Source organism: Fundulus heteroclitus, chromosome 22, assembly GCF_011125445.2.
Source record: "Fundulus heteroclitus isolate FHET01 chromosome 22, MU-UCD_Fhet_4.1, whole genome shotgun sequence".
Taxonomy (NCBI): Eukaryota; Metazoa; Chordata; class Actinopteri; order Cyprinodontiformes; family Fundulidae; genus Fundulus; species Fundulus heteroclitus.
Genome location: NC_046382.1, coordinates 37169123 through 37186792, shown reverse-complemented (window position 1 = coordinate 37186792; position 17670 = coordinate 37169123). Strand labels below are relative to the sequence as shown.

Here is a 17670-nt window from a genome sequence, read left to right as displayed (position 1 = left end):
TATCCGGACAATACTAAAACCAACATTTATCTTCTGGGACTCCCCCTGGGAATTATTCAGCCTGGTCAGGGATTCATGCGACTGATTCACTTGTGATTCTTGCAGAGAACCTTGACCCTGACCCAATTTTACAGTGGGCCGATGCTGCCACCTGCTGGCTGACAGGCTGAATAGCAGCGCAGAATATCGGGCCATGCAGAAGCGTTCATAGCCGACAACTGGAGGAGTTTGTCACGTCACAACTACGAACTTCGGTATATTTTACGGTCTGATATACAAGGCGGTGCATCGTTAATTACACGGTGAGTGATATGAGTTTTTAAACAAAGAGGTTAGCTGTGATGTACATTTGAATTCAGCTTCACTGCGGCCACAGCTGCAGGTCCATTTCCCCCGGGCTTTGATTAGGCCAGTCTGATATGGATATGCTCTGACCTGAATCATTCCACTGGAGCTCTGGCTCTGTTTTTGACTGTATTGACTGGAACGATTTTTACCCTATTTTAGTTCTCTGATGCAAACAGAATGCATCAATATAGTGTTCAGTTCATCATTTACATATTTTACTCAAGAGGTTTAAAAAGAGTTTGAAGGCAGCAGAACACCACAGGAGACACGCTGCTAGGATAAAGGTCCTCTGGGTATAAATCATGGTTACCAGACGTGGGGATTTTAAGGATGCTTCACTCAGTAGGTCTATGTCTTCTTTCTTTTCTTTTTATTCTACTGAATTATGTCTTCATAAATTAGTTTAATACACATCAGCACACACACAAGTTATTAGCATTTTTGTGAAGTGTTTTTTTATTGTTCCAGAAATGCATATCTGGGATAAATAAATTACATGGCAATTTAGGAGTTGATTCCAGAGTAAATAATTAAAAAAACTCTTAATTTACAGTTTAAACCACAAGGCCAGCTTCTTGTTTGTATTGGAAAAGATTTTCACGTTTGGAGGTTTGAAGGCAACTTTGAAAAGTCTTGGTTTGACAGACTGACCCCCTGCTGCAGGAACTTTAAAGACCACTAAAACCACCAACTCAAACAAATCAAAGAGCGCTTGTTTGTTCTCTTCACATCCTCATGCAGTCAAAGACGGCCCAGTCTGTGTCCCTCTGATTCCCTCTTTCACAGAGAGATGCGTTTTTGGTGCCGGACGTCACGGGGGACCCGGCGGAGCTTCTGCGTTGGGCTTGTTCGTGGGGTCCAGAACGGTTCCCTCATAGACGACCTTGTTCCTCATGCCCTCCTGTATCACCCTCTGCTGCACGCGCAGCTTGGCGTTGTTGATCCTGCAGTAAAACCTGACGCGACACGAAAACAGTGAGAGACGCTGCTGAGGGGAAAATGCCAACCGCGCGGTACAGCTCACACAGGACATACCAGGACCCAAGAGTGGTGAGCATGAAGCCGGCAAATCCTACGTCAAAGGAGCGCCTCACTCGACCTGGTCACAACAGGAGAGAGAGAGAGTTTAGGGGACAGAGGACCTTAGCTGTCTGAGACATGGCCAAACATTTTTACCTTCACTATACTTTAACACACAGGTGGAAGCCAAGGTCAGATCAATGCTTGGTTATGTTTTAGTGAAATAACTTAAAATTGAAGTTATTTTTTTAAATTTCCTGATTTCTTAAGACCAGCTGAGTGAGAAGGATGAAAGAAGCTTCAGGCGGTCCTTAGAAAAATGAAGACATAACTTCAAAGGACGACTTACTGGTGGCCAGAAAATACAGCATGCCGGCAGCTACTGAGCCTCCAGCTCCATGCAGGATGGCTTCTCTGGCACACGGTGTCCTCTGGACGTCCAGGATGCCCAGCAGCTTAAAGCCCTGAAAAGCAGACACGGGAAGGGACAGGAAGCGCTTCAAACCACGATGGAGACCCACCTAGCAAATCTCTAACATCGCTTCATTTGTCAGCCAGTACGTTTAACTAGGGCGATATGGCCTGAAAATAAAATCTCAAGATTTTATAATACCAAATCAGATTAATTGAGTTTTTTCCCTCCTTTTCGTTTTACAAAAATAACTTATAGAAACGAAAACTTGCTTTCATGTCAAGCATTTTGTCTGGAAGTTGACCTGAATTCAAAGTGCAACTAAATACAAGCTGTGAAACATGCTTATAAAACAAGATGGCCGCCCTGACGCTGTAAACAATGACAATATAACTAAACATTTGCTGCTAGTGGTGTTAAACAATGAGCTAAGAACACGCCTCACTTCTCTTGTGTAACTTCAAACTAACTTAAAAAAGTAAATGACTAAATGAAAGTGTATAAGGTTTTAAAAAAAAAAAAAGTTTCCTCTTTACAGAATTTTTGACCACATATTTTCTTAAACATATATTCAGCATTGCAGAATATTCTCTTGAGGGAAGCCCAATGCATGCATTGGCAAAATTAAATCCAGATTTTACAAAAATTAAATCTTAACCTGTAAATTCGATTAAATCGATTTATCGCCCAGCCCTGCTTTTAAGTGTAACGCACATTTTGCCTGCATTGTAAGCCTTATTCAAAAGCGTATGCAAGCATGGTATGCTGTCTAAATACTTGTAGTCTTAATAAAGACTAAATAGCAAATGGCCTGTACGTGTATAGCACTTTATCAAGTTCAGAGGACCACAAAGTGCTTCACATTGCATTCAATCACTCTGCCAAAAGACTAAATTTATTTATTCATCCTATATTATTCATTTATACAGCACTATTTATACACTAGGCCAACAAAGTGCTATACAAGACAGAAATAATAGAGCAAGGCATTGTATAAGAAAGGGACGTTAAATGCAGATATGAAAGAAAGCATAGTTTCAAACAGTTGCGTGGTCAGATTCTTTGATCAACAGCTGCAGTAAACAGTAAAGTTTCAGTCGGAACAGTTTCTGCACATCTCATGTTTTCAGGCTGTTTGTTCCAGAGCTGAGGGGCAGAGGAACTGAATCCCACCCCGCCTTGTTTAGTTTAGTCTCTGAAGACCTGAATGGGTCGTACCGGACAAGCAACCCAGAAATGTCTTTAGTGCTTTACGATCTATTCTTTGACAAACAGGGATCCGACACTGCAGTATTACAACTTTCCTCAGGTTTCAATGCTCATCCAGGAACGTACACGAACATATATTAAGCCCTCTCGTTTGTTTTGACCCAACTTCTGCTAGAAGGACTCTGTGGTTACAGCTGGACGTGAAAACTAACCTGCCTGTTTTTAATGCGAGTCACTGAGCTGTGGGGAGATCCTACCCTAAACTGTTATTCTGTGTGTGTCTCTTTAAGGAGCGACAAAGGTGAAGTGATGAAGGTTACAAGGCTTGTGTAATAATAAATATTCATGAGCCTGTTGGTGTTTATGTTGTCACTGCCGACAATGCTATTAGATTTTGGTATCTAAAGAATGAAAACAGAAAAAACTATCTTAACAGAAAGTGAATGAAAAAAACAACAGGCAACATTTAAAGACAATGGATGTCGGTTAACTATTGGTGACCTCGTGAAGACTGGAAGCTAGGAAGCCATTTTCATGCTTTCTCCATATAACAGTGAATACGAACACGAAGCTCTGACCTTATTCTGACCGGCAGCCTCTTCCCCTGCCATCGCTGTGCTGCCTCTGTCCTTTTCCTTGTAGTTTAGTTTGGGGGAATCAGCCTGAACTGCGATTTTCGTAACCGCGCTGCTTTTGCGCATGCGCCCCGGTGCGAAGCTTGTCCGTCCGTTCTTAAGACCCGTCGACAAACGAGTATAAAGTTTATTTCCGGGGTCGGCTATATTTGTTTCACCACCTTGATACGTGACGCTCTGCTCCCTCACGACTGTAAGGATGAAAACTATTGTACTATTTGCTGTAATTATAACACACAACTAGACATTTGCTTCTTTTCCTTCTGTCCTTCTCTTGTCTGTTCAAACTGTTCATACAACCAAAACAATATTAGATTTGTAGAAATAAATGTAAATGTATAAAAAAGGATTGTTGGACGATTTTATCTATTTTTCCCTCACTTTATTTACTTTTGTGTTGTTTATTCGCAATATTAAAAACACACTAGGAACATATCTAACATATCTAGGAAAATATAGACCTGTCATTCGCCTAATATTTGAAATAAATAAATAAAAACGCAACCCCCGGTCAAAATCCAAATCAATCTGCTTAATATGGTGTGTCATCTGAACCAATTACAAACGCATCCTGTAAGGAACCATGACGTGTTAAACAAGAAGATCAAAATCTAAAGTTTACAAAGCCGAACGGGAGAGCATGTCAGGGCGACCGTGTCAAGATAAACGAGGATTAACTCACTGGGAGATGCACCCTTAGCAGAACACACATCCTGTTCTGTTTTCCATCATAACATAATCCATTACAATTACTGTGAAAATAGCAGTTGTGTTATATTTTTCTAAATTTATGAAAGGTAGTGCTAAACCTATAGTTAGAACGGAGAGCGTTGTTATTCTTGCAATTTGTGCTACTCATGTTTAGGGCACAAATGCAAACATAGTGATAGTGAAACCGAAAATAAGTTCCCATACCGGGAGTCGAACCCGGGCCGCCTGGGTGAAAACCAGGAATCCTAACCGCTAGACCATATGGGAGCTACTGTCTGTAGTACTATCGTTCTTATAGAACCTCCTACCGGTTGCATATCAGACATTATTATGAAAGATGAGGGAGGTTCAAAAGGCATGGCGAGGCAGGGTTAGTTTATTTGTATAACACATTTCAGTAACAACACGATTTAAAGGGCTCTACATGAACTGTGGCCATTCCTAGCAATCTCAGACGCATCTTACCTGGGGCAAGAAAAAAAGGATAGCTAATTATAAAGTGCTGTAAAGTGCTCTTTTAAGCCGAAAGTAACATTTACATTTGAACTGAGTCTGGAGGAAGAGTGGAGAGGAAAAAATCCTAGTTTCTTAAGGTACAGTTTGGGTCTACGGTGATTTGGGGAACTGTGTCTGTTGTGTTCAATCTAGTCCAGGGCTTGCAACCTTCCCAATTCAAAAAGCCACTTTTACCCCCTCTGCTAGCTACCAAATAAAATGGGTCGAGAGTGTCAAAAGTATAAAGAACATTTACTACTTATTATTTTGAAGCTAGGGAAATTAAGTCATTATTAATTTCTGTTTTCAGAATAAAAAAAAAATTAGCATACATTTTTACAAAGGTCAAAAAACCTTCTTATCTTGTAGAATAATGCCAGCTAACTGAGCCATGTCCAGAAAGTAAAGAAATAAATGTAAGCCACTTAAAAGAAATAAAGCATAAAGCTTGAGGCTAAAAAAACATTAAATTGCTTATGAAAGCATTGTACCATTGTTGCCCTTCAGCATAAAAGCATACAGAAGAAATGCTAAGCCCAACATTTCTTACTACCTTTATAGTTAAAAACATTTTTGGTTTGGTTTTATTAGACCCACAATGGAGTGGCCAACAGGCCTCATGAGGCTTGAGCTCTGATCTAGTTCAAAGTTGCTCATCCATCAGGAGATCTTAGAACAGATAATGATGGTTCTGTAGCTCATGTAACCACATTTTTGGTTTCTTATACTAAAATTTAATAAAATTATATTCTAATTGTCATCATATGAGTGTGGAATAGTCTCTAAGATGTATTCTATTACAAACTGAATGAACAACATCATGGGACATAAAACCTGTTTTCTCCTTGACTCGATGGTCCGGGCTAATGTTAGTGGGGCTCTATCTTATGGTAGCGTAGCGCTAGCTTATGCTAAGCGCAGCTCCGTTTTTTTTTTGTGTGTTTCAGATCTTTATTGGCAAAAATATAGACAATCAAGTAAAAAAGAAACATACACAGATTATGCTTATAAACAGCAGGTAAGTACGGAAGAGGATTAGGGCCACTCAAAAAAAAGAAAAAAAAAGTCTACTCAATTCTGACTTTTTCTCAGAATTAAGTCAGAATTTTGGGAAAAAAGTCAGAATTCTGACTTTGATCTCAGAATTCTGAGAAAAAAGTCAGAATTGAGTAAACTTTTTATTTTTTATTTTATTTATTTTTTTTGAGTGGCCCTAATCGTCTTCCGTAGATAAGGGTCACATACATCAAAGAAAAAGATTGAAAATACAAGTTAAACATTTAGATTGCCTTAACGTTAAAATAAAATAATTCAACCAAAAGGAGAGAGAGCTGACCTCAACTGCTCTGAGAAATGGACAACTAAGTCAATGAAGTGATTCAGGTAAGTTCACTTGAATGTTTAGTTCTTTTTGAATGTTTGACTCGCTCATGAATGACACAACCCCAAGGCTTCCCTCTGCTGACAAGCTTAATGAAGACGCTGGTTTCATTTTCTGGCAGGACTTGGCCCCTACCCACACTGCCAAAAGCATCATTGCCTGCTATAATGACAATGGTGTCACTATGACTGATTGTCCAGCAAAGTGAACTGAGAATCTTAAGATAAATGTCAAGAGGGAGATGAGAAACGCCAGAGCCTACCACCCAGAAGAGCTGAAAGATGATATCAAAGCAACCTGGGCTTCTATTACACCTCAGCAAAACCACAGGCGGATCGCCTCCATGTCACGCTGCATTAATGCAAATCAATCACATGAAATTAATACATATGAGTTCTCTCTTTGAACTGAACTACTGAAATAAATTGTCTTTTTAATGACTTTTTATTCTTTCACGATGCACCCGTAATGTAAAAAAGCCAAACTGTTTTTGGCTTATTAAATTTATACTTTTGTGCCATTTATCTTCATTGTTTTATGATGTTCCAAATCAACCTCATGTTGAACTGTAAGCCTATAAAGTCTGCATTCTTTGCCCAGGGGCTCTGCTCCTGTCCCAGTAACCTTGAGCAAGACTCTGCTCTTAATCCTGATATCTGTGTGCAACAGGATGTAAAAATGCTTCACTGAGAGGTTGATCCCTGGGATGGATAAAGGTTTTAACAACGAACATCCTTGTACCAAAAGCAGGAAATCGGGGTTGATCCGAGCATCTCGTCTTGGCCGTATAAAAATAGAGGTGGGCAGGTTTCCCCATCACACTGGCTGCAGACACCTCAGAGGTAAGTATGTGCTGTTTCTGTCAGTGATTTACCATTTATCTGTATGAGAATATGATACAGTTCCATACAAAGAATATGCTACAATTTCATGGTAGGGTTAATGACTGTGTCCTATGTTAATGTGGTACTGAATGTGTTGCTGAACCCAACACCTCCAGAAAGTAAGCGGTATAATTTATATTACATTTTAAACAAAATGTTTTATTACTAAAAATTTGTATTACTACAAAAACTATTATTTTTTATTACTACATTTAAAAAAATTATATATATATATATATATATATATATATATATAGATAGATAGATAGATAGATAGATAGATAGATAGATAGATAGATAGATAGATAGATAGATAGATAGATAGATAGATAGATAGATAGATAGATAGATAGATAGATAGATAGATAGATAGATAGATAGATTTTGTTTTTTTTATTGTAGTCAAATGTGAACATTTTATTAAAGAATTTTGTAATACTTCAAAAATGTAAGCATTATGTTCTGAAGAACTCACAGGTTATTTGTAACATTATATGTACAAACTAACAATTCCAAACTGTTTTTATTTTAAGGACAATGGCTCAGGATAGAGGACTGAAGTTTTCACTGATGGTGTGTTTGTTTCTGGGAGCCTCCTCATTCATTTGGTCCCTGGCGCCCGCAGGTAATAATAATAATAATATTTAGCTATCAAAAGTGTATGAATCTCTGTTAAAGAATAAAGGTTTTTGTGATGCACATGTTCCACATGTGAGGACCATATCCTGTACAATCCAACTGAAAAACAACCAAATCTGGAAAATGAATTAATAAATACATAAACAAGGTGCAATAATCTGCTTTCCTAAGTTTGCACACCTTTAGACTACAACTTTTTCATCACACTATTTTTATTAATTTCCAACATTGTCTTTTCTTTCTTTTTATGGGGGCCTGCAGCATCCCACGTCTTGACTAGACAATATTTGATCCCTCTGCCTAACAAAAGTTCTCAATAAGTCTCAGAGTGTGAGGATGTCTCTTATCCACATTCCTTCTGAGGTAACCCCTCAGATTTTCTGTCAGATTTGCTTCGGGGTTCTCACTAAGCACTTTCAAAATTTAAACTTTCCATCAATGAAGCTATTCTTTTTTTTTTTTTTTTTTTTGATTCACATTCGTGTCAGGACTCACTGCGATGCCTAAAAACGAGCGTCCTCTTTACCTTTAGTTTTCTAGCAGACACCTGAAGGTATTACCTATTTTTACCTGAAGGCTAAACCTATTTGCCGAACAACATTTCTATTCATAACTTCATCCATATTGATAAAATATCTGTCCCATATGAAGAAAATTAACCCCAGATCATGATGCAGCCACCCCCATGCTACACAGTGGGTGTTGTCATCCTTTTGGTAATTTTAAGTCTTGTTTATTTTTGTCCCCTGCCAACAATACCCTTTGAATTCATGGCCCAAAGGTTCCAGCTTGGTTTCATCTGACTGTAACACAATCTCCCTCGAAGTTTTGGAGATGTATGCAAGCCTAAATTTCTTCTTTGGAAGAAAGGAATCCTGTTCTCCTTGACTTTTTCACTCTCAGCACCTTTTAAAGTGTCCCTGTAGTACCACATTTTCTCCACTGGTGACTGCCTTAACTGTACAGTGCTGTATAAATAATAATTAGATTTTTTAAAAAATATAAACCTTTCTCCTGACTAATACCTTAATGCAACAACACCTCTTTTAACCTTTGAAGCATCTTTGCCAACTATTGCCTTAGCAGAAAAGTACAAATGAACAAGTGCCAGACCAGCTAAACATAATTTCTTTCATTTAATCAGATTCACTATGACTGATATTAGATGTGAACTCAGGTAGGCTAAAATCAAATCAAAAAAATAATTAGTTTGAGGTTGTGAACATTTTTGCCATCAACTTATTGTGACTTTTAATTTCTTTCATTAAATTTGCTGGGTTTTTTTTTGTTTGTTTTTTTACTTGAATTGTGTGAAACAAATCTTCACGATATAGATGGGAAGAGTTTGAAAATTACATTTTGATGAAATTCCTGACATGACGCTGTGATGTATTCTTTGAGGCTCACAGAGAATAAGGATTCAAGTTTGACAAGCCTCAGTTTGAATCACTTAAAGAGGTGCTTTAAAAATATCGAGAGGTAAAATCTTGAGAAAAATCTAAAAAAAAAAATTCAGACAAAAATCAAATCATTGAAAGTCTCAGTACATTTGGAGGAAGTAATGGATTGAGGTGGTAATGACACTCATTGGCATTCTGATGTGAAGATTTGTTGGAAAAGGGTCAGTCCAGAGACATGATTTGTGTTGCCTTGCAAGAAAAACACCAAAAGGAATCTTTAATGTATAAATAAGCAATATTTTTCCCCACCATCAGCAGCAGCCTTTCAGCTCCCTCGCTGCCAGCTCCTCAACCAGACAATATCTCTAGAGAAGAGGGGCTGTTCTGGCTGTCACAGAGTGGAAACCACCATCTGCAGCGGGTACTGCGCGACCAAGGTGGGTGGTGACGTTCAAAGAAAGACGTTGAGACGAAGTGAAACTGTTTGAGGCCTGAACGTTTGCTGCTTGGAGAGAATGGTGTGGTAGGAGGTCTTTCAAAGGGTTTCATCCTAAATTGGAAAAAAAAAAAAGTACTCTACAGGCTGTAAGTGTGAGGTTCAAATGTTTAGATGCAAAATATGAAGGCAATCTTCAGTCATGAAGATGGTGTTTCAGGATAATAAATAAAGTTGTCTCAATTGTGTTATGTACATGTTACTACTATGTAATAAACTTGTGTCATCTAGCAAATCACATTTTAAAGTCTCAGTGTAATAAAAGAACATGTCTTTTGTGTACTTGTTTCCAGGATCCCAACTATAAGACATCATATAACAAAGCAATCCAGCATGTGTGCACTTATGGGGATTTGTACTACAAGACATTCGAGTTTCCTGAATGTGTGCCCGGAGTTGACCCAGTTGTCACCTACCCCGTTGCCCTGAGCTGCCGCTGTGGAGGCTGTGCCATGGCCACATCCGACTGCACCTTCGAGAGCCTTCAGCCTGACTTTTGCATGAATGACATCCCGTTTTACCACTAGCCATGTGTAAAAAAAAAAAAAAGAAAGAAAGAAAAGAAGCCTAAATATGACATCATTGAATGTATAATCTTTATGTTGTCTAGCAAAAACACAACAAAAAAACACACTTGCTTAATGAAAGAATAATGTCTTTCATGTTTAAATTAAAAGTTAAACACCATGAAATATTTCTTGTCTAATGAACCAATCTGGGTAATTACTAAGGTATACATTAAGTGTATTAAATTTGGCATGTCAACCCCATGTTTTTAGTTTGTTTTAGATTAAAAAAATTAAGACAGTACAAATGTAAACTTTTCCATTCCGAATAAAAAACAAAAACAAAACACAAGGCATGCATTGCTGTATTATTTAATAAAGTTTAAGTTAATCTCACACTGCAAAATCTACTCAACATGAATCCTAATAAAGTCATAAGCAAATGGTAAAGTACTACATTGGCTCCACCTTTCTAGACGTGAGAAAAAGAAGTAGAAAGCATGGACATTTTTTTTATCACAAATTATCATTGCTGGTTAAAGCACACACACAAACCCAGATGTTAACCAAATAAGTCACAGCATCATGATTTACGCAGTTAGGATATCGCAAAAAAAACAACCTTAGCAACCAACTGCGTAATTGGGGGGGGGGGGGGGCCACTGTGATGGCACTGTGAGCAGCTGTGACACAGAATAATCATGGTTCTATTTCAACAGCTAATGTTTCTATTGATTAATTTAAGAAAGTTTATTTTCTTTAAGTTTGACTTGTTAAAAAGTGGTTTTATAAATGAACATGGATCCTTTTGACAGAAGTGATGAAGGCAAGAGATTAAACTAAGATTAAATAGATGGCTGCTGTCTATCCCATGTCTCTGTGTTGTTCAGAACAAACAGAAACTGACCTTTATTACATTGGCTTTAGACTACCACTGTGTTAAGTTATTACAGTGATATCCAGGCTATATTTGACTACAAAGAACTTTCAGAAGAAGTTTCACTATAAAATATGTGGATTACTTAATAAAGCATGTCTTCTATATCTGTTTTTTTTTTTAATAATTCAGTCTAATCTTAAATTAATTCAAACATAAAGACAAACGGGAAGACATTTTTTGTGTATGCTTTCAATTTATCAATAAAGACAAGTGAGAGTGTGAGTGCAGAGGTGAGAAGAAAGCAGAAGCAAGAGGGAAAAGAGGGAGAAGACATAGAGGGAGAAAAAGAGGATAGAGAGGAATCGATGAGGGAACAGGAAGATATGGGAGACGTGACAGAGGAGCGGTTTGAGAAACACATGAAGACACAGAACAGGAACCTGAAAGAAAGAACATGAATGAGAAAATCTTACCGGTATTTAGGCCTGTCGTGATAATCAGTAAATCAGTTAATCACACCATAAATTCTAATAACATGATTAGATAAAGTAAGCACAATAATTGTATATGCATGCTTGCTTATTTCCCCTTGTGTTTGCGCCTCCTCTCTGAGACGGAATAGCAGAAAGGTTTCAGAACGCTGCATCGGTGTCTGCTCGCCCCTCTCTTCTCATTTCCTCAGCGTAGGAGGGGTTAAACCTTGCCAGGGTTTCCCACAGAAAATCCTGACGGTAGTGGTCTGGTGGCTAGCGGGGAGGTGCTATAGCCCCATTTACACTACCCTTGTTAAACCAATCCGAGCCGAGACCAGTCCGAGCTTGGATCAGTTAACCAAGCCGAGCATCGTTCTGACGACCGATTACACATCACACTATCCCGGTTCCTTGGTTGCTCCTCGCCTCCTAGTGGCGATCTGCGGTACTACTGCTCTCTGGGATTGAAGGCGGGACCGAGCAAATCAAAATGGCGGCGCCCGTAACATTCAGGAAGTTATGGTTGGACAGACTCGGCTTTTGGGACATGGATAAGACAAACAAACGTCTAATAAGGATTTACAGACACCGGAAACAACAACAGACACTGAGGTTCATGACGCTGCTAAGCAGAATCATCTCTGGAAATCGTGTGGCACGGTAAGGAAGCTAGTATTATATGAATGTCTGAAATTTGTCTGAATGGAGTGTGAATCGGGACGTGCAGCCAGACACGCCGGAAAAAATGCGGACAGTCAGCTGATTGTAAGTGGATGACGCGGTCTGCTCATGCGCTCTTCATTATCAGATAACCGGGACAGAAAAAACAGGCCGAGACCACACCTGGAACTGGTCTGCATTTAGCGCGGTCTGGTTATGTCTAGCTCGGTTCAGTTCAGTCTGCTTACCGTTTACACTCGAGAGTTATCTCAGTTACCGAGCTCGGACTGGTCTCGGCTCGGTTAAAAAAAGGGTAGTGTAAACGGGGTATATGATGCCATGATGGCAGCAACAATCTACTATGGAAAGCTGATGCTAACCAACCAATAGGGAGCCGCTGTCCCTTAAGATCGCCCCCACCCTATTTGCATACTGAGGCAGAAATGGAAAAAGGACTGGCAGAAATAAATGGGGTAAAATATAGAAAGGAAGAATAAAACACATAAATATTACAACATAGAAATAAATACATTTAAATACTAAGTAATAAATAAAGTTGACAATTACTATGAAAAATAAATAAATGAGGTGATTATTTAAAAAGAGGAATAAATAAATAAGCTAATTACAGGAAATATTGACATTTATGTCTCATTGTATAATTGAATTGCTGCTTAGATTTATTTATATGTTTGCTTTATTGTTGTGCATTTATTTTATATTTAAATGTTTATTGAGCATTCATTTATTTCTGTATATATTTCTGTATTTATTTTTGAATATGTCGGAGTCAGTCCTCCATAGCGTGTTAGGTTAGTTGACCAGGAGGTTAACTGACCCTTTTACGTTCCTCTCAAACATCGAGGCTTTTAAAATAAACAAACAAAGCTCAGCCTGGCGAGGTTTGAGTAAATGCTATTGATAAAAAAAAAATTTCAACGGGTAGGCAGGGAAGAGGAAAACGTATACATGTTTGGATTCATGATACTTAGATTTCTGCTAATTGGATTTGGTGGATTTTTGATGTATCGGCAAATTCAGCAGATGTCGGTAGCAATTATGTCCTTGATCAGGCTACCAGCCGCATATGACGCGATCACTAAGGCGGTGAACGAACAGACCCGTAAGCTGGAGGAGCAGAGCCACAAGCTGGATGTGTTGGTAAGCAGACTGGCTTCGGTGGTTGAACTCAAAGGGGAGATGGGATAAAATCTGGATGTGAAATGCAGAAAAAAGATCAACAAATCTGGAATATCGGATTCGCCACATGGAGCCAGCGATGAAAGGACTTAAAGCTGATGGAAATGTTGGTGCAGCTTGTTCTCATAACAAATTGTGTATTTGGATTATGCCTCCCCTATCAAAAAACTCCCCTATGTTATGGCGAGAGAGCTCAGAACTACCCCCCGCTCCCTCCTCCCCCGCTGACATGTGTGGATGCTTTCTGAACTGTGGGCCGGTTGATAACATCAAGGACAACGGCACTCTGGAGAGCGTTCATGGAAATGTAACAACTCTCACCCAAACACACACACATAACTGATGTCCACAACAAAATATGAACTTCATGCCACTAGTCTCCAAGGTTAACCCCCTGCATAAATGTTGTCTTGTCATATGTGCTTTTTTGATGGCTCAAACTGTATCCTAGAAAAGGATAAAGTGTGAAATATGTATTTTTTTTCTCTTCCTCCCCAAATGTGGCTCTTATCTTTCCACAGAGTTAAAGGCAATGCCCTATGGTAACCGCGTCAGGCGGGGTCCCCGGCAGCAAGGCCTCAGTCAGTCGTTCCCCCGAATTGTTTGTGATGTATGTATGTTTGTCAATGCAGATGACTCTCCCTGTGGCTCTACGCTTCTCCAGGAGTGAATGCTGCTTGTCGGGACTTTGATGCAATCAACTGGTTCCCTTATATAGGACATTTTTGACCAATCTGTATAATATGATTGATTTTGACTTTGTAAAGTGCCTCGAGATGACATGTTTCATGAATTGGCGCTATATAAATAAAATTGAATTGAATGTATGTGATGGATGGTTGTACTGGAACTGTAATTTCTGATTCTGATTCTAATACAGTGGGGGGAAACACAGCTTGTGTCAGGTAGGCACATGCTCAAAGTTAACGTTAGAACCTTGTGAGGGAGAACCAGAGAAACACTAGTTGGAAAAGAAATGAAATTGGTGTCAATGCCAAACACGACCGCTGCAGGGTGGGAGGTTTTTTTTTGGATTTAAACCAAATGACGCCACCCACTTAATTTGTCAGAGCAGGTAGGTGGAAAGGATATTCTTGCGTTTTTATGCCATTATCATATTAGTTGAAAAAGATCCCAAATGACAATATGATTTATCGCGATAAGTTTTAGAAAACTGTGTCATCCAGCAAAACTGGTCTACTGGTATTTGATTAAAAAAAAAGTAAAACGTATGCCACAATCTTCTGTTTTTTTAATGTGTTTGTGCAGTGTGAACATTGAACATTAATATAAACTCATCATGTCATTTCAGTGAATCATCATGGTTGTGCCCTGAGGTCCCTGTTGGCCCAGATGATGTCACTCCCCATGGATTCACACACAACCACACACACACATGTCATATACACGTTCAAGTCACTTGAAGTTTTGGTCTTCATTGTAACTGAAGTCTTTTTTAAAGTCTGTCTACAGCCCTGCTGATGAAACCAGCACCACGACACCACGAGGCCTTCACAAGCCAGATGGTCTCTGAAGAAGGAGGGTTTCTACTGCATCTACTCTGCGGTAGCAGCTGAAATTATAATGCTGCCTCACCTGCTCTGCAGGTGCTTCTCATGAGCTTCACCTGGTGCTCAGTGCCACCTTTTCCCGCTTTGGTCAGTGAAAATGTTTGGAACAGCATCAGAAACTCTAACTAAATATTGATGAACTCTGAAGCAGTACGAGAATATCGGGCAAAATGGAAGAGAGACAGCTAAAGACCTTTACATTAAAATCTGCTGTAAACTACCTAGCATGTAAAAATACAGATTAAGGAAAGCTTCATATCACAAGCTACTTTATTTATCTTTTTAACCAAGAATAAAACCTGTGTCATCATGCCCTACAGTTTTGTTTCTGATACAAAGTTTAAAAACTGTGGCCACATCATTTGAAGTCTTGCTGTGAAAGTTGTTTTTGTTGAGGACCTTCCTGCCGGTCATCTACCTGTAAAGCCCGTACGGACTGATGCAGATCAAAATAAATAAGAGATCTGTAGATTATGCAGGAAGGTTTTTCTATGAATTAGATTACTAAACATACGGCAGTTGCGCTGCAATGCCGCTTTTTGCCGCTAGATGCCGCCATTGACTCATTAGATGTGAGGGTTTGGGTCAGTCTAGCAGAATCGTTTAGGATTTAACACGATTAGTTTAGGATCAGGTGGTTCAGATTTATGATCATAAAACGATTAACACGTCTGTGCAGGCTTAAATGCAACACGCACGACTGTTAAAAAAAAAACATTCTTGTAATTCTTCCCCTCCTAGGTATTAAATCAGCATTAGTTCACACCTGCACGGACACATGAAGTGTGAGTGTACACTCATCTCAGACACATAGCTGCACAAACAGTGATGCAGCGGTATCTGTCAGGTATTCAGCATATTTCTTTTTGGCTCCCGGCTGATCTGGCTGAGATTTGGCTGCAGTGTGCAGAGAGTTGGCCTTCGACTTTACTGCGCTGAGTTTCCTCTGGTGTCTGACGAGTTATGGCTCTAATAAACCTCTCTTTCTTCCCCTTACACACACACACACACACACACACACACACACACACACACACACACACACACACACACACACACACACACACACACACACACACACACACACACACACACTTCAGATAGATCCAGAAAGGCTTGTGTTGCTGATATGTATCAAGGCTGATGAGTAATCCTGACGTTAATGTTATTTCCGTTTCATTAACCCACAATAAATTCAACACTGTCTGAAAATGAGCCGGGGGAACTTTTCCATCTTTTCGTCTGCCAGCATGCATCATTTATAGTGGCTGTGCACTCCTCAGGTCTCTTTGTGTATAAATAAGTGGACTTACTGAAGCATTTATTTTTCTACATGCTCAACATAATGCCTGCTTGCTTAAGCTACACTATAATTAGGAATTTTAGAAGATACTAAATTCTATCCATTAAAGTGATTTTGATTTTAACTAAGCATGTATTAAATTTAATATTTATTACCTGTTCCATTCTAAGAACATTGTTTTGATAGGAAATCCGAGGTTGAAGTTTTTATCTGCCTTGCGTTATGGAGGAAATGCAATAATAACTTAGTAAAAGGTAAAAACTGTCCGAATTCTAATACTGGAGAAACTTTCTGTATTGCAATAATTCCTGTTTGCATTGAGCATGTTTAGTGACAGTGCTCATGCTACAGTCAAACCTGTTAGCAAAACTAGTTCCCTAACCCTGAGGCGGTTGTTGGCAATGAACAGCCATCTTAGCCTTAGTCTTTAATTTAGATGTTAAAGGTTTATTATTATTTCAATAACATCTTGCCCTAACTTATTAACAGTGCTGACGCTATAGTCAACGTTGTCTTGCTCCGTGCCAGTTCATTCTGAGCCAGTTTTTCCCTGTTAGGCTGTGAACAACCGTCTTAGGTGTGGTTTTCAGGACAAAAGAGTAGAATTAAACCTACGATGGATTTATATTTTTATTATAGTCTTGCTCACATTTTATGCTTAAACTACTCAGCAAACGCATTTACTCTAAAGTGAACGTTGCTAGCTAGCTAAGCTTCTGAAAGCTCTGTGTTATTCACACTGCAAGAGCTCTAAAGCTAAAGTCAAGCTTTCAAGGCTAACTTCTTAAATGAGGCAAACGTCTCAGGGGAACAGCCTTCGCTGTGGCTGCCATCCATGAGGTCAACATGGCACCCTAGTCATGTATAATTCAAGGTTCATTACTGATTTACTGTTGGGCTTTTTGTTTGTTTCTTTCTTTCTTTCTTTCAAACATGAAGGGCCAACCAGATTGTGAAAATTATTTTCACAATTTGTACAAATCTCTGCTGATTTACTTGAGCCAATAATCCTCTGTACAAATATGTTGGCCACTGACAATAGATGGGTGGATGGATGGATCTCTTGCTGCCCTTGTCAAGGTGTTCAGTGACATACAGACTGTGGAAGAACCACAGAGCTGGCACTATTGAACTTGTGTGTAGCATTCGACGCAGTTGATCACTCCATGCTATTAGAACGCCTAGAAAACTGGGTCGAACTTTCTTGTACAGCCCTTGACTGGTTTAATTTCCATTTAGATGACAGAGACTTTTTTATGGCAGAAGGTAAGTTTACATCAGTTAACATAAAAATTGCATGCAGGGTTCCCCAAGGGTCTATCCTGGGTCCCCTCCTATTCAATATCTACATGATCCCTCTAGCGCAGCTCATAAAAAATATATATATATCAGTTACTACTATGCAGATGACACACAGCTCTACATCACCATGTCACCCGGTGACTAT

General features: G+C 39.1%; 2 protein-coding genes and 1 non-coding gene across 6 annotated transcripts; 1 reads left to right on the top strand and 2 right to left on the bottom strand.

The window, feature by feature from the left end:
• Window positions 1-793: 793 nt before the first annotated feature.
• On the bottom strand, window positions 794-3729 carry LOC105933357 (cytochrome c oxidase assembly protein COX20, mitochondrial). Its single transcript, XM_012872846.3, has 4 exons — window positions 3568-3729; window positions 1718-1832; window positions 1384-1447; window positions 794-1304 (listed from the first exon to the last, which is right to left on the bottom strand). The coding sequence occupies exons 1-4, from the start codon at window positions 3688-3690 to the stop codon at window positions 1160-1162; spliced, it is 447 nt and encodes a 148-aa protein (XP_012728300.2). The 5' UTR covers window positions 3691-3729; the 3' UTR covers window positions 794-1159.
• Window positions 3730-3762: 33 nt separating this feature from the next.
• lhb (luteinizing hormone subunit beta) lies at window positions 3763-10259 on the top strand. Of its 4 annotated transcripts, none has more exons than XM_012872848.3 (5): window positions 3763-3817; window positions 6881-7053; window positions 7629-7720; window positions 9453-9571; window positions 9924-10259. In XM_012872848.3, the coding sequence occupies exons 3-5, from the start codon at window positions 7633-7635 to the stop codon at window positions 10155-10157; spliced, it is 441 nt and encodes a 146-aa protein (XP_012728302.2). In that variant the 5' UTR covers window positions 3763-3817; window positions 6881-7053; window positions 7629-7632; the 3' UTR covers window positions 10158-10259.
• trnae-uuc lies at window positions 4531-4602 on the bottom strand. The gene has a single exon. It is a non-coding gene; the product is annotated as a tRNA-Glu (tRNA).
• Window positions 10260-17670: the final 7411 nt, after the last annotated feature.

Bases quoted from the DNA above. Each gene is read 5' to 3' on its own strand.
- lhb (XM_021321590.2), top strand. From the start codon at position 7,633: ATGGCTCAGGATAGAGGACTGAAGTTTTCACTGATGGTGTGTTTGTTT. The intron at 7,721-9,449 runs GTAATAATAATA...CCCCACCATCAG, and splicing joins TTGGTCCCTGGCGCCCGCAG to CAGCAGCCTTTCAGCTCCCT. The intron at 9,572-9,923 runs GTGGGTGGTGAC...ACTTGTTTCCAG, and splicing joins GCGGGTACTGCGCGACCAAG to GATCCCAACTATAAGACATC.
- LOC105933357 (XM_012872846.3), bottom strand. From the start codon at position 3,690: ATGCGCAAAAGCAGCGCGGTTACGAAAATCGCAGTTCAGGCTGATTCC. The intron at 1,448-1,717 runs GTAAGTCGTCCT...TGTTGTGACCAG, and splicing joins GCTGTATTTTCTGGCCACCA to GTCGAGTGAGGCGCTCCTTT. The intron at 1,305-1,383 runs GTATGTCCTGTG...GTGTCGCGTCAG, and splicing joins CTCACCACTCTTGGGTCCTG to GTTTTACTGCAGGATCAACA.